At 49.4% G+C, this 21956-nt stretch overlaps 1 protein-coding gene across 2 annotated transcripts; it reads left to right on the top strand.

Annotated features, from left to right (window-relative positions):
• The first annotated feature begins 522 nt into the window (after positions 1–522).
• FCRL6 (Fc receptor like 6) lies at positions 523–20061 on the top strand. Of its 2 annotated transcripts, none has more exons than XM_043452271.1 (10): positions 523–679; positions 6948–6968; positions 9078–9344; positions 9831–10115; positions 10244–10492; positions 10877–11002; positions 14777–14998; positions 15448–15519; positions 19609–19640; positions 19717–20061. In XM_043452271.1, exons 1-10 carry the CDS (start codon positions 649–651, stop codon positions 19804–19806), a joined length of 1395 nt encoding a protein of 464 aa, XP_043308206.1. In that variant the 5' UTR covers positions 523–648; the 3' UTR covers positions 19807–20061. The 2 variants fall into 2 exon arrangements, with proteins under 2 accessions (XP_043308206.1, XP_043308198.1); XM_043452263.1 differs by having other exon boundaries at positions 524–679; positions 10244–10519.
• The last annotated feature ends 1895 nt before the right edge of the window (positions 20062–21956 follow it).

Here is a 21956-nt window from a genome sequence, read left to right as displayed (position 1 = left end):
TTTCCAAATTTTCCATCTATTCTTTTTTTTTTTATGTTCTTTCTCAAGACTTTATCAAGTGTAGTAGAAAAGCTTTTCTATACATATATGTATATAAGTAATATGTATTATATATATTTTAGAAAACATGAATTTTTGCCTAACTAATACACTAATGACATTTTGATTCCACTTGTTTGACTTAGTATTAATAGAATGCTAGATTTCTAGTTAAAAAATAGATATGCAACAAGTAACAAAGGTTTATAGTACAGCCCAGGGAATTATATGGAAAATAATTTCAAGAATATATGTGTAACTGAGTCACTTTGCTATGCATCTCAAACATTGTAAGTCAACTACACTTCAGTAAAATATATATATTAAGAAAACAATAAAGTGCTTGCCAGTGGCTTATCTGACTACCTTATGCTTTATGGTCAAGAAAATTCATTTGTGTTGCGCTCGTTCTAGCAAAGAAGAAATACCAAAATGAGCTTTTAGTTTCTTCCCCACTTCCTGTATTTAGATTATCAAGCGCTAACACAACCCACGTCAGAGGGGGTCACCCACCCACCCCTGGGCCTGCGACCTAGACGCTCGCCCTGCCATCCTCGCGCCTGACTTCGGGCTGCCCCTTGTACCCTCTTCCACGCCAGGCTGGGCCCCATGCTGCTCTGGACAGTTGCTCTGCTCTTCGGTAAGTCACCAATGCCAGTGGCCTCTCCTGGGCACCAAAGACTGTGTTGTTCCTCAGATGCAAAGTTCCTTGTTTCACCTTCCCTAGTTCAAGTGGGTTTATGGCTAGAGCTTGAGACCAGTGTGTGCACATGGGTATGCTTGAGAGTGATGGGGATGAGGCTGATGGGGATGAGGCCATCTGGGGAGCCCCAGGGTTTCCTACCCCTTTTTCCTGGGTCCTTGGAAGGGCAACCATTTGATGTGTCAAAGCTAATTTAGGGAGCCAAAAAAAAAATCACATGCTGAATCCCAATGACATTTTTCACCCTATAAAATCAAGTTAAAATATCCATCAGGTCTATCTCGAAAGGAAAATAAAATCAAAGAAGGAAAGGAGGCTGCTGGGGTGCGGAGGAAGGATCGGGGAAGTGGACAAAAGGCAGTTCCACACATTTTGCTCAGCAAGCGGAGCTAAACGTGGGGTTTTACAAGGAGATGTAGTTTTAAGAAGCCTCAGCCTTTTCTTAGAACCAGTCAATAATGACTGGGCTTCTTCCCTAGTCAAGAGGTTTATGCCCTGAGTGTCCAAAGCCCTCTTCAAAATGACCATTCCTATTCCGCCTACTTCCTCTCTCTGTCAGGGGGAGGTTCTGATTTGGGGCTGACTGGCCCATGGGGACCCAGGTTATCATTATTGCTGCTGTGGTTGAGTCGCTCAGTCGTGTCCGACTCTTTGCAACCCCGTGGACTGTAGCCCACCAGGCTCCTCTGTCCATGGGATTTCCAAGGCAACGATACTGGAGTGGGTTGCCATTTCCTTCTCCAGGTGATCATCCTGACCCAGGGGTCGAACCTGCATCTCCTGAATCCCTGCACTGGCAGGAAGATTCTTTACCACTAAGCCACCTGGGAAGCCCATGGGGACCTATATGAAGGTTCAAATCCATTCTTCTGAATCCATAGCGCTCTCCTTGATGCCAGAAGGGACTGGTCTCCAGACAGAGGATTGGAGTGGGGGTGGGTTACTCGGCTCCCCTAGATTCAGCTCAGTCTCAGGCATTGTCAGATGCTACACTCAGAAGGAATGAGTCTGGGCACGTAGATCACTTCGCTTCACAGTTTCTGAGTTGACTTGCTTTTTGTTTTAAGCTTGGTCCCAGATGTTTGTTTTTATTGAACCAGAAAAGCAAAATGTGTTAGTCAGTCAGTCATGTCTGACTCTGCAACCCAGTGGACTGTAGCCCGCTAGGCTCCTCTGTCCATGAAATTCTCCAGGCAAGAATACTGGAGTCAATAACTACTTCCTTCTTCAGGGGATCTTCCTCACCCGGGGATTAAATCCAGAATCTGCATGGCAGGCAGATTCTTTACTGTCTGAGCCATCAGGGAAGCCCTGAAAAGCAACAGCATTCCTAAAAGCACCCCCTTCCTGGGTCGAGTTTGTGGGAATTTAGCCTCTGAGAAGAAAATACTTGTTCCACTCAGGGCTCGTCCTTCCCCAACATCACCATGTTGCCCTGTGTGTTCTATGAATGGTCATTTGGACAAGTGAGAGGGTCAGTGCTCACATTAGGGCAGGGACAGGATGGCCTCGTGCCTGGATACACTCCAGATGGGAGATTCTTCAGGGCACATCCCTTCCTTGTGAAAGGAATAGAGTCCTTGGACTTGACTAGATAAAAATCTAAGAGCTTCCCGGCGTGTAGCCCAGGATCTGGATGGGGGAACGCAAAGGAGGAGAGGTGGACAGTCAGTGACTGGCTGACTAATTCGATGGCATATGGGAAACCCAGGCAGGACTGAGTCACATCTCAGGATGCTCAGGACCCCAGAAAGCCAGCCTGCAATTCGGACCCCCTGGCTGAAAGTGTCACAGCGAAGTTACCGTAAGGGTAAAGCTGCTATTTCCTCTCAAGCGTTATTTCCTCTCAGATGTGGCCAGAGAGACAGAGGAGAAAAAAAAAAACACTGAATGTACAGTACATGCATTATCTCATATAACCCTCAGAGTCGTTACAGGGGAGGGCTTAATTTTTATCCCTATGAAGCAGTTGGGGAAACTGAGGTTCAAAAATGTTAAGAAACTTGCCCAGAATTACCCTGCTAATGAGCAAAACAGAGATGCAAACCCAACCCATTTTGTCGAGCCCTGTGCTTTCTCTGTTCTGTCTCACTACCTCAAGTCTGGATGTAGTTGGAATTTAATCAGGTAAAACTAGAAATTATATTCATTTAAAGTGCCTGGCAGGACATGGTCACACAACAAATGGTACCTGTTGTTAGTGTTGGCTATCACAAATTCTAGAGGCTAGAAGCCCTGTCACTGAACACGCTGGTACATGGCTGTATGCTAAAGATGTCTTTGGGCTTCCCTTGTGGCCCAGAAGGTAAAGAATCTGTCTGCAATGCAGAAGACCTGAGTTCAGTCCCTGGGTCAGGAAGATCCCTGGGAGAAGGAAATGGCAACCCACTTCAGTATTCTTGCCTGGAGAATTCTATGGACAGAGGAGCCTGGCAAGCCCCAGTCCATGGGATTGCAAAGAGTCGGACACAACTGAGTGATTAACACACACTAAGGTGTATTTAAAATTTAGGCGATGAGCCTTGATCTTCCTCTGAGCTGTGCGTCAGCCAGCTTCAGTCCTCGTACTGGAACCCACCCCCCATACGCACGCAGCATCCGTGACACACAGCCCTCCAAGTGCGTGGATGCCACCCCTTGGCAGGGTAGCCTGTTGCAACGTGGTAGAGATTTACTGTGATGTAGTTCCTCATGTGGAGCTGAAACCTGCCTCTCTGATCTAACTAGTTCCACTTCTGCCCTATGAGGGCTTCCCAGGTGGTGCTAGTGGTAAAGACCCTGCCTGCCAATGCAGGAGATGTGAGACGGCCGGTTTGATCCCTGGGTCAGGAAGGCCCCCTATGAAGTAGCGAGTCTCTCCTTTCTTTTAAGCTTAGCCCATCAGGTATTCGAAGGCCACTGACTATCCCTACTCCGTCTGATCTTCCTCAGATAAACGTCTGCCAAGTCCCCTAGTAGGAAATGGTTTCTAGGCCTGGTTCGTTGCCCTGGTCTGCTCAGTCCGATAAGCTTTGTCGGTGGGTCAGGAGCTGGGCGTTCTCATCCCTCCCAAAGTGGCCCAATGAGTGCAGAGTTCACTGGGGCTGTGACCTCCGCCATGCAGGACACCACAGCTTTACAGAAGCTCTTGGCTTCACATCACACTGTCACCTCATCGTCAGCCTGTACCTGACCGAAGCCTCGGGTTCTCTTCATAGGAACTGCTGTAAGCAGGTGTCATCTGCTCTGTCCCCAGTTGGTGGCCACTTTGATTATACACAGCGATTCTGCAACCGCGACCCCAAGGCCTTGCAATGCCCTGGAGAGCAAGCCGTTGGGATCTGGGGCACAAGCTCATCTGAAGCATCTATGCTCACTGGAGCCTGCCCTCTTGTTATAGGCATTGGTCACCTCAGGCTTGTTTGTTCATCACTTTGTAGCTGCAAAACTGTTTCCGGTGGGGAAGGGAAAAGAAGGGGAGGCATCACTACCCAGTGAGGTCTTAGTCACTCTGAGGTCAGGCCTTCTTTCTGCTTTCAGCTAATACAGAAACCACCTCCCCAGGCAGGGAGTCGGTATAATCTATGCTACTGCTCTGTAAGGGAGAAATGACTTATTGTTACTGAAAGGTATGCATGGGGGGGTCTGGCTGCTTGCCACTCAGAAGCCAATAAGCAGGCCAGGTTGGTGGAAAGGAAAGTGCTTTATTTCAGGTGCCAGCAACTGTGGGAGAGAGTGGCGGACATCTGTCCAAAGGCTGACACCCCTCTGACAAGCAGCGGGTGAGAGCTTTTATAGACAGAGTCGGGCGTGGGGGCTACATACAGAAACAGCACGGTCATCTCTGACAGTCATCTTCAAACTGGTCATCAGTGGTCTGACTGGCATCATCTTGGTTGTTTTAGATCCAGTGAATCTTCAGTTTTGGGGTCCATTTGTTCCCACTTCTTTGCAGTCAGTTCTTGACATTGTGGCAGCTCATGTCCTGGGCACAGGCTGGTCATCATGCAGTTAATTTCTCCACCTGGGGTTTCGTATCTATAAGACAGCTCACAGGATATGGCTCAGAATATTATCTATAGCCCTTGAGACAGAACTAAAGGCCCTTGACTATGCTTAATGACTACATTATTATTATTTGGTCCCCTTTGAAACTGTTTTCTTTTGTTTCAGCGTTTCTCACTTCTCTGATTAAATTTATTCTCTGACTAAAGTTTTCCAGAGGCAAATGGCAAGCAGAGAACCTGGTGGTGGGAGGGGCAAGGACCACACACGCGGTCCTGCTCCATTTCATTGTCATTTCCGCTATACAGACAGAGCCAGGAATTGGAGGCTCTTGAACTTTAAACAACCCGTGCAAGTTCCCATAGAAAGAGATGGACTTATGAAATCAGCCCACGTCATCTGGTTCCAAAGCCTATGTGCTTCCCAAGAGCACAGAAGATACACTTAGTTTGGAGGCAGGGAAGATGAAGGGATGGACTCATAATCTTATACACCCTGAGAACCTGCGGCAGAGCTGACCTGAGCTGAGTAGGTAGAGAATATGTCCCAAATCATGTGGACAGCAAGCATGATGGCCTGTGAACGAACATGCCAGATCTGCTGAGGGGATCTTCACCCACCCCTCCCAAGACCATTCTTGCATTTCTCAGGATTCTGCACAGCACCCAGCAAAGAAAGGCACAAGTCAATGCCTGGGGCCCGGCTGGACTGACTGAACTCAGCCCTACCTCATTCATTCTTTTGCCTCTTGCCCCAAAGCCCAGAATATGCTCCACTGCTTTATACCCAACTCCGTCCCTCAGTTTAGGGTCTCTCATCCCTTAGGCTGATCACCCCTGCCTAACCGCATCTGTCATCATCTTGTGGTTTGGCCTCTCTTTCCAGGCCACCTGGACTTCCCTGGTGGTCAAATGGTAAAGAATCTGCCTGCAATGCAAGAGACCTGAATTTGATCCTTGGGTCGGGAAGATCCCCTGGAGAAGGAAATGGCTACCCACTCCAGTATTCTTGCCTGGAGAATCCCATGAACAGTGGTGCCTGGCAGGCTATAGCCCATGGGGTCACAAAAAGTCAGATATGACTAAGCAACTAACACTTTCCTGTCCACTTACTCTCCTCAAGCATTCGTTTGTCTAGAAGCATTAGTGCAATGCATACAATGTGCGACACGGTGTGAGGCACCGGCCTGCATCCCATGCATCCAAGCTGCCTGTCCATGCCTCACAGTCATTTAATGACCACTCCTCCAGGGAAACCTCACCTCCTTCCTATGATCACATCCACACAATCTATTCTTACCTCCTTCCTATGATCACTTCCAAATACTCTATTCCCCAGAGCTCTGTGGGCAGATGGGCCACAGGAATTCGGTCCTGCTTTGCTGAGTCTTTCTGTACGTGTAAACAGGCCCCTCAGGCACTATAGTGCAAGAATCTCGTCCTGTGTCCTCCGCTTTTTGTTCCCTGCCCTGCACAAGCGGGGGAAGCATTCGTGCATCTATTTAGTATATGCTTATTGAACACAGACCATAGTCCAGGCACAGGCCCTAGGTGTAGGTAATACGCCAGTGAATTAGACAGGCCGAGGACCTGCTCTCATGGAGCTTAAGTTCTAGACAGAGTGGGGGAGACAGGTGATTACAAGTAGGCAATTTAATCATAAGGTAATTTTAAATGATGATAAGTGCTCTGATGGTAACACAATGGGGTATTTTGATAGTTGTGCTAAGTTGCTTCAGTCATGTCCAACTCTTTGCAGCCCCAGGGACTGGAGCCTGCCAGGCTCCTCTGTCCATGGGATTCTCCAGGCAAGAATACTGGAGTTGCCATGTCCTCTTCTAGGGGATCGTCCCAACCCAGGGATTGAACCCGTGTCTCTTGCATCTCCTGCATTGACAGGCAGGTTGTTTACCATGAGCACCACCTGGGAAGCCCAGCAAGACCTGTCTAAGGCGGTAATATTTGAACTGAGATTGGGCAAAGAATTCCAGGCAGTAGGTCCACCATAAAAGTTGAGTGGCTGAGTGGCTGGGTGGCTGTTTGCTTAGATAGCTGGGTGGCTGGGTGTGTGAGAGGTTGGGTGGCTTAGATAGTTATGTGCTTAGGAGGCTGGGTGGTTGACTGGTTGAATGAATGTTAGCATCTATTTATAAGGTGACAGGCCCTTTCCTTGTCAGAAAGTTCTTTCTGCTACTTAATCTATCACTTTTTTTCTCTTGCAGTTCCCTGTGTTGGGAAAACTGGTAAGTCTTGTCCATGTCTCTTTCATCTCCAAGGGTGTCTCTGGGCCAAAACTTAATAGATAGGTAAAATCAGGACCATTGGATCAATCCAAGGAAATCAACCCTGAATATTCACTGAAAGGACTGATGCTGAAGCTGAAGCTCCAATACTTTGGCCATCTGATGCAAAGAGCGACTCACTGGTAAAGACCCTGAAGCTGGGAAAGATTGAGAACAGGAAGAGAAGGGGATGACAGAAAATGAGATGGTTGGATGGCATCTGAAGCCTGGGAGTAATGATGAGTAATAGACTAGGAAGCCCTAAGAAGAGCCCCAGCGCATCCTGTCTTCACCTGGTCCACCTGGATCCCTAAGACTCTTTGCCTCACAGGAGAACTAATGATGCTCACAGTGTAGCTGAATGACGGACCTTGCTTCCTGGGCTGCTCTTTCTAGTATCACTAAGTATTGCTAGAAATGAGTTTGGACATGAGTTTGAGCAGACCCCAGGAGAGAGTGAAGGACAGGGAAGCCTGGCACACTCAGGTCTATGCAGTTGCAAAGAGTGGGACATGACTGGCAGACTGAACAACATTGGGAGCCCAGCAACACCTTCAGAGCAGCACCAGCCTAGACCTCATCCTCAGGAGTCTTCACTAATGCCGAGGAAGAGGAGAAACCCAGGACTTCACTGTCTCTGGCCAAGGATAGTTACAGGGTGACTTCAAGTTCCGGAAGAAGGGCTCTAGGCCTCCATCCGGCTCCCTTATAAGTCTCCTCTCGGTGTGGCTCTGGAGCTCCTGCCATCCCCGTTCATCAAGGTCTGGATTCGCTCCCTTCCTGCTAACGTTCCAGGAAGCAGGCATCTCTGTCTGTGGATCCGCCTTCTTTCTCCTTCGGCCACCTTTGCCCTCCCGCTCATCCTGTCCCACTGATCTCCATGGAGCTTCTGTCAGTGGGTGAAAACTCTGACCTGTGAAATCTTGACCTCTAGGGACATGTTCTGTGATGCCCGAGAGAAAGATTCCAAACCAATATTTAGTGGTGCTAGAAAGAGCAGCCAAGGAAGCAAGGCCCGTAATTCAGCTGCGCTGTGAGCATCATTAGTTCTTGGGTGCGAATAAGAGTCCTAGGGGTCCAGGTGAGCCAGGCAAAGGTAGGGTGTGCTGTGGCTCTTTTTCGGGCTCCCTATCTGATTGCACATCATTACTCTCAGGCTTCTGAGGTTGTCTGGGACCAGCGGTACCTGGTTTGCCAAGGACGGATGTCCCGGGGCCAGGCCAGTCTGGGATTGCCCTGCAGATGATGCTGGGTCCCCAGGAGTTCTTCTTTTGTTCACATCAGGGCATAAAAGGCATTTTAGAAATGAGGACAGAGGGGGCAGATCCCACACCGTGACTGTGGTGGAGACAAACCTCGCTGCTGGGAGGGCTGATGGAGGCTGGGCCTGGGGAAGCCCGATGAGGGAAGCAGGGGGCAGCGAGCCCAGGTCATGGCATGTCCAACACCCACCCCTTCAGCTCCTCTCTGAGGGATAGGGGTGCACATACCATCCGAAGTGGACGCTGCACAAAGAGCTGAGCTGGGGTCACCAGGGGAGAAGGAACCAGACTAGGAGAATGGGAATCCGATCAGGAGGAACAAAGAAGAACAATGCATGGAAGGAACCCAGTTTGCCTCAAGCTTGCCGGGGTGGCAGGGGAGAGTGCATTGCAAAAGCAAACACGGAGGGGGACTTCCCTGATGGTCCAGTGGTTAACACTCTAACAGAGCTTCCACTGCAGAGGGCAAGGGTCCCATCCCTGGTCATGTGGAGGGGAAAGAATGGAGAGAAGAAGCGTAGGAGGGAAGGAGGCCAGAGAGAAGGCGCAAGGAGAGAAGAGGAGGGAGAGGGGGGAGGAGGGAAAGAGGAGACAGGCAGAGGAAGCAGAGAGGAAGGGGGTGGACGAAAGCAGAGGGCAGGCCCTGGTCTGGCATGACGAGCTGGCGACAGTGACAACTGGGAAGGTGCCATCCAGGAGCCTCCATCCCAGATGGGTTGGGTGGGGGGTGGGATTAGGCTGGGGAAGAGGGAGAAAATGGACTGAGGGACCCAGAGCTCCAGGGTGACCCTGTTCCTTCATCTTACAGTCTGGCTGAGCCTCCAAGCCCAGCCATACCTCGTGTTTGAGGGGGATATACTGATTCTGCGATGCCGGGGAAGGAAGAACGCAGAGCTGTCCCAGGTGACATTCTACAGAGATGGAAAATTCCTCTATTTCTCTAAGAACAACTGGCCTCTCTTCCTGGGGACAGCAACAGCTAACAGCAGTGGCCACTACAACTGCACTGGGCGGGTGAAATATCCCCGAAACATGGACTCATGGGATTCAGGGACTGCCACGGTTCAAGTCCAAGGTGAGTCACCACTTGAGGGGTGGGATGGTTAGGGTGCTGCTCAGGGGCCTGGTCTTAGAGGACAGCAGGGCTCAGGGCTGCACCCCTCCCTCTGGCTGCCCCTGTTGCTGGGTCAGTTGGCAGGGCCCGGAGAGGCCCAAGAGGCTGTCTACATACCCTCCCCAACCACGGGACATGTCTGGAGTCAGGGAAGGAGGTGGAAGATGCCCTGACGCTCACCGCCCCCTTGAGACCCTGAGCCAGACTCTTCCCCTCTGGGGACTAGGTAACTGCTAAGGCCCCTCCAGGTCTGGCTTTCTGGGATCCCAGAGGGACTTGGGAGCATGGGCATTGTTTCAGGGTTTGTGGGTGGGATGAGCGGTGAGGTGCTGGGAGACGGTGATGGTATTTCCCGTGGGGCCCGGAGTGGGCCGAAGCTCAGACCTCAGCCTCCCCGGGCCTCACCGTCCGGACTCCCATCCTGAGCCCCCGGCTGCCTCTCCCCAGTGCGGTTCCCGCCTCCCGTGCTGACGGCCCTCCCCTCTCACGAGCTCTGTGAGGGGAAACCTGTGACCCTGAGATGCCAGACGAAGCCGCACAGTCAGACGCCGGCCCGGCGGCTGCTCTTTTCCTTCCACAAGGACGGCCGCACCCTGCAGAACAGGAGCCCCCGCCCGGAACTCCGCATCCCAGCAGCCAAGGAGGGAGACTCTGGACTTTACTGGTGCAAGGCGTCCCCTCAGGGTGGTGGGGTCCAGAAACGGAGCCCTCAGCTGGAGCTCAGGGTGTGGAGTAAGTGGGGAGGGGAGACACTACTTAGACGCCTAGGCTGTGGGCAGTGGGCCCCTGATTGGGTGGGGAGGGGTCCCTAAGGGCGGACCCTGGGTAGTCCACTGACCTCCCAACTGTGTGCTCCCCAGCTCCCGTGTCCCGTCCTCTGCTCACCCTGAGACCCACCAGCCTAGTTGTGGGGGACGAGGTGGAACTCCTCTGTGAGGCCCAGAGGGGCTCCCCTCCGATCCTGTACTCATTCCACCTCAATGGGGACATCCTGCGGAACCACGTGGCTCCCCACGGGGGACCCGCCTCCTGCCTCTTCCGGGTGATGTCACAGCAGGATGCTGGGAACTACTCCTGTGAGGCCGGGAACCGTGTTTCCAGAGAGACAAGTGAGCCCGAGACACTCTCTGTGGATGGTAGGTCTTGTCCCCCAGCTGGGCTCTGAGCCCTGGACCTCACTGTTCTGTGTTCCTCCTGCCATGCCCGGCACAGGGCTGGGTCCAGAGCAGGCACTCCTGACTGAGCAACGACCCTGCTGGGAACATCTCCACTGAGCCTGGTGGGGAAAGAGTGAAGCTCATAGAGAGGGAGGGGATACCACGGAGAGGTGGGGGGGCCCACATGGTCAGCCATGCCCATCCACGTTGACATCCTTTGGTCCATCCCTCATTCCCATTGGCCAGGCTTCTTCAGGCCAGGCGTTTCCCACTTGTCTGGGGTCCATTTGTGAATTTCATCCTCAATTCTCATGGTCACCTCTACTCACCCCCCAGATCCTCAGGTCTTATCTGACCCCACCAGTAGGAACTGGCTGGTTCCTGGGCTGCTTGCAAGCCTGCTTGCCATGATGGTCATTGCTGCTGCACTTCTGGGGTATTTCAGACCCTGGAGGAAAAACGGTTAGTAACTCTTTTTGGCCCTCTTGGTTACCGAATCCCTATGCCAGGCACAATCCAGCCACTGGAAAGCCAGAATCTATGGGACTGGCTGCTTACTTCTGGGTACTGGAGGGGAGAGGGACTTTTCTTCACGTGTCACGCAAAGGGGCCCACGGAGGGACACTTACAGCTTCCAGAACTCACACACACCCAGGAGAGTGTCAGTGCGGTCACACAAACACGCTGCTGCACACTCAGGAATGAATAAGGCACAAACAGAGGAATTCTTACAAGCCAAACGAGACCAGTTTGGCTTCACATTTGACCAGTGTCCTTCACAGTTGAAAGACAGTCTGTGGCTGTGACTATGACAAACCCAAGGCCTCCAACTGTCTCCTTGAAGTCAGGGGAGCTCTGGTCCACTTAGTAGGGGAGAAAGAGGACATGAGAACTCTGCACATGCATGCCCACGCACACACACTTCTGTGCTGTGCTGGGCTCTGGGTGAGTGTCCATGTATGTCAACTCGACAGGAAGGAAGTGTGGTGGAGAGGACTGGGGAGTGGCCTGGTCCCAGTACTGCTATTTACTAATTCAGTGACCTTGGGCCAGTTTCCTCGAAGCTTCACTAAATGTCTCCCTCTAGGGATGTTGTCAGGTCTGAGATAATGAGGTAACATCTATCTCACACCTAATGTATTAGCCTGGCATTGAGTGGGAGCTCAGCACGTTCTCATTCTAGTTTGAGCACATCACCTGGCAGGTTCCCAAGCTGCCTTTGCTCCTGTTATCCATTCTCTAATTCCTCTGGTCAGAGTCTTTGAAAATAAAAAGTTTAGTTAAGTTTCAGATGAGATGTGAAACTATCCTGTAAGATATTGTCTACCACATGCCCGCCTCCAACTTACATTTCAACAAGCCTCGTTTCTCTTCACAGCATTTAAAGACTGAAATATGTACTTTTGAAATAAATCCATCACGTGCTTTTGTGGAACAACAACAACAAAAAAAAATCAGATGAGAGTAATGCTATAGGTAGAGGATTCTATAGGGAGAAAGAGGCTTCCCTGATAGCTCAGTTGGTAAAGAATCTGCAAGCAATGCAGGAGACCCCAGTTCGATTGCTAGGTCAGGAAGATCCCCTGGAGAAGGGATAGGCTACCCACCGCTGTATTCTAGGGCTTCCCTAGTGGCTCAGCTGGTAAAAAATCCGCTTGCAATTCGGGAGACCTGGGTTTGATCCCTGGGTTGGGAAGATTCCCTGGAGAAGGGAAAGGCTACCCACTCCAGTATTCTGGCCTGGAGAATTCCACAGACAGTATAGTCCATGGGGTAGCAAAGAGTGGGACACAACTGAGCAACTTTCCCTTTCTATAGGGAGAAAGAAGTGAAAATAATTAGATAAATGGGATTTCTAGGTAATCTATGGGTTTTGAAATTTAAGACTCTTCTCTTCCTGTCTTGGTCATGATAATTAAGCATGAATATTGGCTTTCAAAGCAATCACCTTGGGTAGCTCCAAGTTATTCCAATTTTAACCTTTGTTTGCCTGAAGCCATGTTGAAGGGAATGGCTCCCAATGCCAAAGTTATTTGGTGCCAGTTTATTCCTAGGGCACCTACAGCAGTTCAAATCAACCTATTTCTTCCTCCCCCAGGGGCAATATTTTTATTTTCCACTTGCCCAGGGCGAAAGTAATTGGTGTCAGGAACATCCCTGAAGCAGGGATAGGCTGCCCACTCCAGTATTCATGGGCTTCCCTGATGGCTCAGCTGGTAAAGAATCCGCCTGCAATGTGAGAGACCTGGGCTGGAGACCTTTGATTCCTGGGTTGGGAAGATGCCCTAGAGGAGGTATGGCAACTCACTCCAGTATTCTTGCCTGGAGAAGCCCAGTGGACAGAGGAGCCTGGCGGGCCACAGTCCCTGGGGTTGCAAAGAGTCAGACACAACTGAGCAACTGAGGACAGTGCAGTAGGAGAGAGACGGAGGCAGGCCCAGAGTTAGATGGGGAGGCAGCAGGAGTAGGGGCAGTGAACTGATGACCTGTGAGTTCTCCTCTCCCTGCACCTGCATAAAACCTCCTTCCGGGCCTGGCCTCAGGAACATGGCTGTTCCTACCCACTCACCTCTGGCTCAAAGCATTAAAGGCAAAGCAACGCATCACAGTCTTCTCCCTCCCAGCCCCAAACAAGATGGTGGGGGAGCAGTCACTGGTGAGAGATCTTTAAGAAGATGCCTTTCACAGGGCACAAAGGGACATCCCTCTTCACGTGGAGACTCCGCCTCCCCACTCATTCCCACCCCCCCACCCCCACCGTCAGCCTGTGAGCACCTGGGCTCCATTTCATAAGAAACTTGTCTCTCACGAAAATAAAACTCACAGTGGAGGTCTTACCATTTCAGAATCTCAGGGGCACAAATCCTTCTTTAGAATGTCACTCAGAAAACCATCTTCAGTCCAAATTCCACAGTTACCCAAGAAACACTGTCCAACAACTTCTTTCTCCATGCTCAACTTTCCAAGACCCTTAATCAATTCCAGACAGCATATCCGTTCCTCAAGAATTGAAAACATCCCTCAGACTGTAGCTCTGAAGGCAATCTTCAAAGCGTTTTGACCAATGATGGAATCACTAGAACTAGGATGTGGTCATACACGAGGTCTGCTTCAAAGTAGCACTTACATAAGTGTACAAGTTCTGGCTGTTTTTTAAGTGTTCATTTTACTTCCTTTTGTCACGCCTCCCGTAAAACACAGTTCCATCAAATTCATGGAGCTGTTTGGGAATGAAAACTCAGAATCACAGCCTTGACAGATGAGCATCAGGGAATGTTTAATAATCAGGGGCCTCTCTGAGTCTCCACAAATGCCCTCTTCGTTTTACGGGAGGAGCCATGTCCAAAGGCGCTACCTAATGACTCTGATGCGTTCTTGCTATTAGAGCTGATGAATACTTCTTGGACACCAGGCATGAACTGGGTGTTCTCAAATACACCTGTGACCCAATTCCCATCCCAGGACGTAATTTTTAAAATTCTGGAAATGCCTGCTATCACAGAGGCGGCAGGCTAATGGAGAAAACACATACACACTGGATTAAGATTCTGTCTCCACCAGCTTTCTGTGTGACCTTGAAGAAGTCACCTCTCCCAACCAATCACCTCATTTTAAAAAATGGAAATCATAGTATTAACCTTTGCAAGGTGGTTGTGAAGAATGTCAGACACGGGTTTCAACGCACGGGTGTAATCCATCTTTTCTGACCCTGCTTCCTCCAGTTTGTGATTCCTACGGAGCCATCCTATCCACTAGGGTATTTTTTTTTTTTTCCAAAAGACACATCCCATAAAACTTAACCAAGTCCAGACCTGTTGATTAACAATCATCAACAAACCAGTCTCAGACCTCCAGCAACCCACTGTTGTGTCAGTCTCTTAGTTGTGTCTGTTTCTTTGCTACCCCATGGACTGTTGCCCACCAGGCTCCTCTGTCCATGGGATTCTCCAGGCAAGAACACTGGAGTGGGTCGCTGTGCCCTCCTCCAGGGGATCTTCCTTCCCCACCTGGGATCAAACCCAGGTCTCCTGCATTACAGGCAGATTCTTTACCATCTGTGCCATGAGGGAAGCCCAGCAACCTCTACTGACACTTTTTTTTTAATTTAATTTTTAAATATTTTATACAATTTTTAAAGGTAATTGTATACGATTTGTAAAGGTAAAGGGGACTCTGCACCCTCTTCCCAGTCTGCTCTTGAGGGCGCCCAGTGAATCACACCTTTGCATCTCCTAGGGCCCCTTCCACCCCGGAATTCACCCTCAGCCCCAGTTGAAGAGCAGCACCCGCTGTATGTCAACAGTAAGGACTTGCATCCGGACCAGCGTCTGTCCACAAAGGCAGAGAAGGGCCTCTCCAGGGGAGTCGGGAGAAAGACGGCTTATGCGCCTGAGTCTCGGGAATCAGTCATTTGGAGAAGAAAGCAGGAGGCTTCCGGGGAGAGCTTGAGGAGCAAGGGTATGGAGCTGGTGGTGGGAGAGGGAAGCAGGAAGGGATCCCAGCCCCCGGGGGGCCAACGGTTAGCAGATTATGTCCCATGGGCCAAATCTGGTCCACCAAGTATTTTTGCAAGGAACATTGGGTATGTATTGTGTATGGTTGCTTCCACACCACAGAGCTGGGGTTTGCAGAAACTAGCGTATTCACTACCATTTTTTACAAAAAAAAAAAAAAACAACAACAACCTCTAGTTTGAACAACATTAGGGATGGGGAAACTGCTAGAACCTGCGCCAGGGGGCACAGTCCTCCTGCCACGCCAGATATCTCACACTAATGACCACTTCCCACTGCCAGTGATCAGCATCACAACCCCTGATTGGCTTCTTCCATACGCATCCTCAGAACACTTAGGTCTCAAGGTGGGAGAACAGGTGGGTCCTAGTTAAGCCGCATTCCTTCTTTCAGTGTATCGCCAGAATGAAACCAGTGAAGGAGTTATCTACTCTGAGATTTATAAAATCACAAGGGAGCATGAAGGTAAGTGATCTCCGGCCAACCTTGACATCTTTGTTAATGTAAAGGGGAAGTTTGGGGCCTAGGGTGAGGTATCCCTGCCACCATCATCACCCTGACCACCATCGTCATAAACACTGGCCCTTTCACCACCACCATCTCTCCTCCTTCACGACTTCACCACCACCATCACCACAAACACCAGTGTGTCGAAAATCAGTTCAGTTCAGTTCAGTTGCTCAGTTGTGTCCGACTCTTTGCAACCCCGTGGACTGCAGCACACCAGGCTTCCCTGTCCATCACCAACTCCTGGAGCTTGTTCAAACTCATGTCCATCGAGTCACTGATGCCATCCAACCATCTCATCCTCTGTTGTCCCCTTCTCCTCCTGCCTTCAATCTTTCCCAGCATCAGGGTCTTTTTAAAGGAGTCAGTTCTTCACATCAGCTGGCAAAGTATTGGAACTTCAGCTTCAGCTTCAGCATCAGTCCTTCCAATGAATATTCAGGACTGATTGCCTTTAGGATTGACTGGTTTGATCTCCTGGCAGCCCAAGGGACTCTCAAACGTCTTCCAACACCACAGTTCAAAAGCATCACTTCTTCGGTGCTCAGCTTTCTTTATGGTCCAACTCTCACATCCATACATGACTACTGAAAAACCCATAACTTTGACTAGACAGACCTTTGTTGGCAAAGTAATGTCCCCACTTTTTAACATGCTATCTAGGTTTCCCATAGCTTTTCTTCCAAGGAGCAAGCATCATTTAATTTCATGGCTGCACTCACCATCTGCAGTGATTTTGGAACCCAAGAAATAAAGTCTGTCACTGTTTCCATTGTTTCCCCATCTATTTGCCATGAAGTGATGGGACCAGATGCCATGTTCTTAGTTCTTTGAATGTTGAGTTTTAAGCCAGCTTTTTCCACTCTCCTCTTTCACTTTCATCAAGAGACTCTTTGGTTCTTTGTTTTCTGCCATAAGAATGGTGTCATCCACATATCTGAGGTTATTGGTATTTTTCCCAGCAATCTTTATTTCAACTCGAGCTTCATCCAGACCAGCATTTCACATAATGTACTTTGCATATAAGTTAAATAAGCAGGGTGACAATATACAGCCTTGACGTACTCCTTTCCCAATTTGGAAGCAGTCCGTTGTTCCATGTCCAGTTCTAACTGTTGCTTCTTGACCTGCATACAGATTTCTCAGGAGGCAGGTCAGGTGGTCTGGTATTCCCATCTCTTTGAGAATTTTCCACATTTTTTTGTGATCCACACAGTCAAAAGCTTTGGCATAGTCAATAAAGCAGAAGTAGATATTTTTCTGGAACTCTCTTGCTTTTTTGATGATTCAACATATGTTGTCAATTTGACCTCTGGTTCCTCTGCCTTTTCTAAATCCAGCTTGAACATCTGGAAGTTCTCGGTTCATGAACTGTTGAAGCATTTTGAGCATTGGAGAATTTTGAGCATCACTTAGCTAGCGTGTGAGATGAGTGCAATTGTGCAGTAGTTTGAACATTCTTTGGCATTGCCTTTCCTTGGGATTCGAGTGAAAACTGCCTTTTCCAGTCCTGTGTCCACTGGTGAGTTTTCCAAATTTGCTGGCATATTGAGTGCAGCACTTTCACAGCATCATCTTTCAGGACTTGAAATAGCTCAGCTGGATTTCATCACCTCCACTAACTTTGTTCATAGTGATGTTTCCTAAGGCCCACTTGACTTTGGACTCCAGAATGTCTGGCTCTAGATGAGTGGTCACACCACTGGTTAGCTGGGTCATCAAAATCTTTTTGTATAGTTCTCTGTGTATTCTTGCCACATTTTCTTAATATCTTCTGCATCTGTTAGATCCATAACTTTCTGTACTTTATTGTGCCCATCTTTGCATGAAATGTTCCCTTGGTATCTCTAATTTTCTTGAAGAGATCTCTAGTCTTTCTCATTCTATTGTTTTCCTCTATTTCTTTGCACTGATCTCTGAGGAAGGCTTTCTTATCTCTCCTTGCTATTCTTTGGAACTCTGCATTCAAATGAGTATATCTTTCCTTTTCTCCTTTGCCTTTAGCTTCTCTTCTCAGTTCTTTGTAAGGCCTCCTCAGACCTTTTTTGCATTTCTTTTTCTTGGGGAACGTCTTGATCACTGCCTCCTGTACAATGTCATGAACCTCTGTCCATAGTTCTTCAGACACTCTATCAGATCTCACCATCATAAACATCATCTTCACCACACCTTCACTGTGACCATCCCAACTAGGGACGTGGTTTTTGTTTGTTTGTTTGCCCTTTTCTGGGCATTGTGGAGGAACAAAGGAAAAAGAATGATAGTTTGTCTCTGTCCCCAGATATAAGTCTAAACAGGACAGTCCCAGCTCTAAGATGGAGCCAAAAAGATCATGAACCCCAGCCACAGATACGACAGTGAGGATGGCAGAATGGGGAAGGCTAGTCCTCTCTCAAACAGACAAACAGGCAACAGGGAATTGTGGGAAAAGTGTGAGTTTCTGAGTCAGTCAGAATTGAGTTCAGAACTTGACTCTGCATTCTGTGTGCCTGTAAGAAAGTTATATAAACTCTCTGAGCCTAATCTATAACGTAGATAATGCCTGAATGTGTGCATGCCAAGTCACTTCAGTCATGCCCAACTCTTTGAGATCCCATGAACTGAAGCCCACTAGACTCCTCTGGCCATGGAATTCTCCAGGCAAGAATACTGGAGTGGGTTGTCATGCCCTCCTCCAGGAGATCTTCCCCACCCAGGGATCGAACCTGAGTCTCCTGTGGCTCCTGCATTGCAGGCAGACTCTTTACTGCTGCACCACCAGAGAAGCCCAGATAATGGCTACTTGGTAAATTATTATGAATGACTAGGAATAGAACCTGGGTTGTAGAAACCATAAAGAATGGCTGGTATGCAATAGGTGTTAAAAAACAGGGAGCTTTCTTTTACGTCTCACTTGTACAGAGATTTCAATTCCTGGTCTATAAAATGGGTTTGAATCAGTCTAGGGGCTCTGCTCCCCCACCGCCACATTTCCCCCACATTAGAGAAAGTGGAAAGCCAAGGAGTCTCTGGGACACAGGGCTCTTCCCTCGGGACCTGACCAGCTGCTGCCATAACATGCCCAGGCAGATGGGAAGCCCACGCGGGCACAGTTCCTTCCTGAGGAGAGGCACAATGAGGATTTAAACATAAGAAAGAAAAAAAAAAAAGAAGCCAACCGCAGACTATATGGTTTTCACGAGCAAAATAAGGGAAATGAGGAAATGGGATCCTTTAATCTTTGCAGGCAACAAAGATGAAGGCAGGGGTGGGGGTGGGGGTGGGGGTGGGGGTGGTCTATTTCCAACTCAAGCTCTGAACAGGCTTTACCTGATGGTGGGTGCAGGGATCTGAAACCCAAAGGAAAGAGAGCCCTTATGCTCCAAGATGCTGGAATTTTTGTCAGTGGGAGAATGCTTCACATTCTCTAAGATTCAATATTCTTATTCTTGCCTGGAGAACCCCGTGGACAGAGGAGTCTGGAAGGACATGGTCCATAGGGTCGCAAAGAGTCAGATACGACTGAAGCGATTGAGCACAGATTACTTCTTATGGAAGTGACTGTGGAGAGTTATTCACCTCGCTGAGCCTCGGTTTTTCTCATCTCCATGTGAGAAGGAACCAATACCCCCTGCTAGACAGGACTGATGTGAGAGTAGAGATGTAGAATTAGACCTCTGTTTGTTATACACTAGATAGACTAGATATATCACTCTCACACCTAAAAGGTTGCCCCATGCAGAACAGGTGTCTAATGGAGGAGTTATTCTAGAAGTATCTTGGAGACCTTCGTCTCCCCTGCTTCTCGCTGGGATCCTACAAGGCAGTCACTGTCATGACCACCACCCTTTCCTGGTGGAAGCAGCTGAGGCTCATCTGGCCTCAGGTTGCACATCTGGGGTCTCCTGACTCCACCTGTTTTCAGATTGAGGGCGAGAGGCCCTGAGAAGTGACCGGGGAGCAGCCCGGACCCTGCCAGCCAGTGTTCTCTAGGTGGCAGCGAGGAGGTGGGAAGGGGACACCCCGTGAGCCCAGGGCCCTAACCTGAATGCTGCTTTTCCCCCACAGCCAGGCCTGCCCAGCCAGCCCAGCAGGACAAGGTGAGATGGGGCTCCTGCTCTTGTCTCCTCCTCTGTGTGACGTCGGCTTCCTTACCCTGACCCCACTCTCCCACAGGACGTTTCCGTCATCTATGCTGAGGTGAGATGCCCGCAGTGCAGCGAGGGTCCAGGCAAGGGGCCAAATAGAAGAAGCAGGACCCACTGAGGTCCTACCAGTGACAGCAAGGAGCCCCTCTGCTAGCAACGCCATCCCCCACCCCCAACACTCACACTTCCGCAGCCCCCAGTGCACCCCCGGAGGCCAGGGAACCCCAGCCTCTTCTGTGTCTTCCAGTTCCCCAACCTAGCAGCAAGCACCCCCATTTGTGGAGCACATGAGAAAACTCCTTTATCCCTTAGTGTTCAAAAGGATACACGGTTGTAGATCTACTTGTTAATAAAGGGGTATCAGTTCGTTTCATATTGTCCATCAGGAGCGATCATTTGGGCTGCCTGATTACTTGGTCTGGTTTATTCAAGGAGAATGGACTGCGTGTGAACCGGCCTGGTAACGAGAGAGTTGGGAAGGTGAGGAAGAGGAAGGACTAGAGGGGTGGAAAGGAGGGGAGTCAATGCAGTCCACATCCAGAGTGTTCAATGAAGGCTGTTGTTGTTCAGCTGCTAAGTCGTGTCCGACTCTTTCCGACCCCATGAACTGCAGTATGCCGGGCCTCCCTGCCCCTCACCATCTCCTGGAGTTTGCCCAAGTTCATGTCCATTGAGTTGGTGTCAATGAACAAAGTGAAAGTGTTAGCTGCTCAGTCGTGTCCGACCTGCAACCCCATGAACTGTAGCCCACCAGGCTCCTCTGTCCATGGAATTCTCCAGACAAGAATGCTGGAGTGGATTGCCATTTCCTTCTCCAGGGGATCTTCCCGACCCAGGGATGGAACCCAGGTCTCCTGCATTGCAGGCAAGTTCTTTATTATCTGAGCCACAAAGGAAGCAGGGTCAATGAAGGTTAGTTATTAATATATATTTGCTTCGTGGGCCCCTGCACTGGAATCACAGAGAGTGGGGTCTGAGTCACCAGAACCGGCACCCTCCTCTCCTAGCAAGAAATTTATGTTCAGAGAACTCCTGGCCCCTCAGAGCTGCAAACTTCTATCATTTCCCCTTGAGTTTATTAGAAATGCAGACGCCCAGACCTGCTGAATCAGAACCTACATTTCAATAAGATCTCCAGGCAGACGATTTGCATGTACATCGAAGTTTTAAAAGCCTGATCTACCTCCAAAATACATACTTCGTGGAAGTAAATCAGTCCGCTTGCCTTTGGGAGCTTAATTGCTTGCAGTTGTCCTCTGGGAGAAGACAGTGGGTAAGGCAACCCAGGCCAGCCCTTTTCTCTCGCTTGTCTACTGCCTGTTCTCCCTTGCCTCCTCCCACCCCAAGCCTTCCTCTTCCTGATTCTCTGTCTCTTTCATCACCCGTCCAGTCCACAGCTGGAATACACCAGGGTCCCCTCCCCTTTGCCTCGTTGGCTCAGCCAGGATCCGTGAGAGGCACACGCCACTGTCCAGAAGTGCAGGGTCTTCACTGGTCCATCAGGAAGTAACCCTCCCCCAACCCTACTCCTTTACCGGACCCTCTGTAAATGAGTCACCCCCTTCTAAAAAGCCAAAACGTAGATAAGACAGCTCATGAAGGGAACAGTGATGATGGGGACGGGAAGGAGCCAGCCCTCCAGTCATCCCCACAGACCACCTCCTTCCTGAGCTTTCATACCGCCCTCCCCCTGCCCACACCTGCTCCTGGTCCACAAACTGGGGTCTGTCTGTGAATTGAATTTACCAGTCCAGGTAAGATAATAGAACAACTGAAAACAAGAACTTAGGAACTTTTATCGCAGTCTGATAGAGTAATTTTATGTTTTTTTAATATAATCATTAAAACGAGGGCTTGTGTTTTATACCTCTCTTTCAATGTTTTTTTAGTAATTCATTTTTATGGTATTGTACAGAAGTATAGCTCCACAGTGGATTGGGAGTAATAAAGAAAAACGGGTCCTTCAACTCAGGTACGTGAGGAGTTATATCTCTCTCTCTCTCTCTCTGTCCCTCTCTCTCTCTCTCTCTCTCTCACACACACACACACACACACACACACACACACACTGCTGGCCTGGTGTGTCTCAGACTCTGCTCTCTCCTCAGACCCTTAATTTGTAAAACAATGAGCTGGAATTTTCCAAAATGAACAATTACTAAAAGAAGCGAAGGAAAAGAGAATTCCCAAAAGAACATAGAGAAAATACAGCTTTTAGAGGAAACCCACATTCTTCAGCCCAGACTCTCCCTGGTTTGCCTAATATCA

The sequence above is a fragment of the Cervus canadensis genome, chromosome 2 (assembly GCF_019320065.1).
Source record: "Cervus canadensis isolate Bull #8, Minnesota chromosome 2, ASM1932006v1, whole genome shotgun sequence".
Classification (NCBI taxonomy): Eukaryota; Metazoa; Chordata; class Mammalia; order Artiodactyla; family Cervidae; genus Cervus; species Cervus canadensis.
The sequence above is the reverse complement of the archived record's forward strand: the minus strand, read 5'-3'. Positions and strand labels throughout refer to the sequence as shown.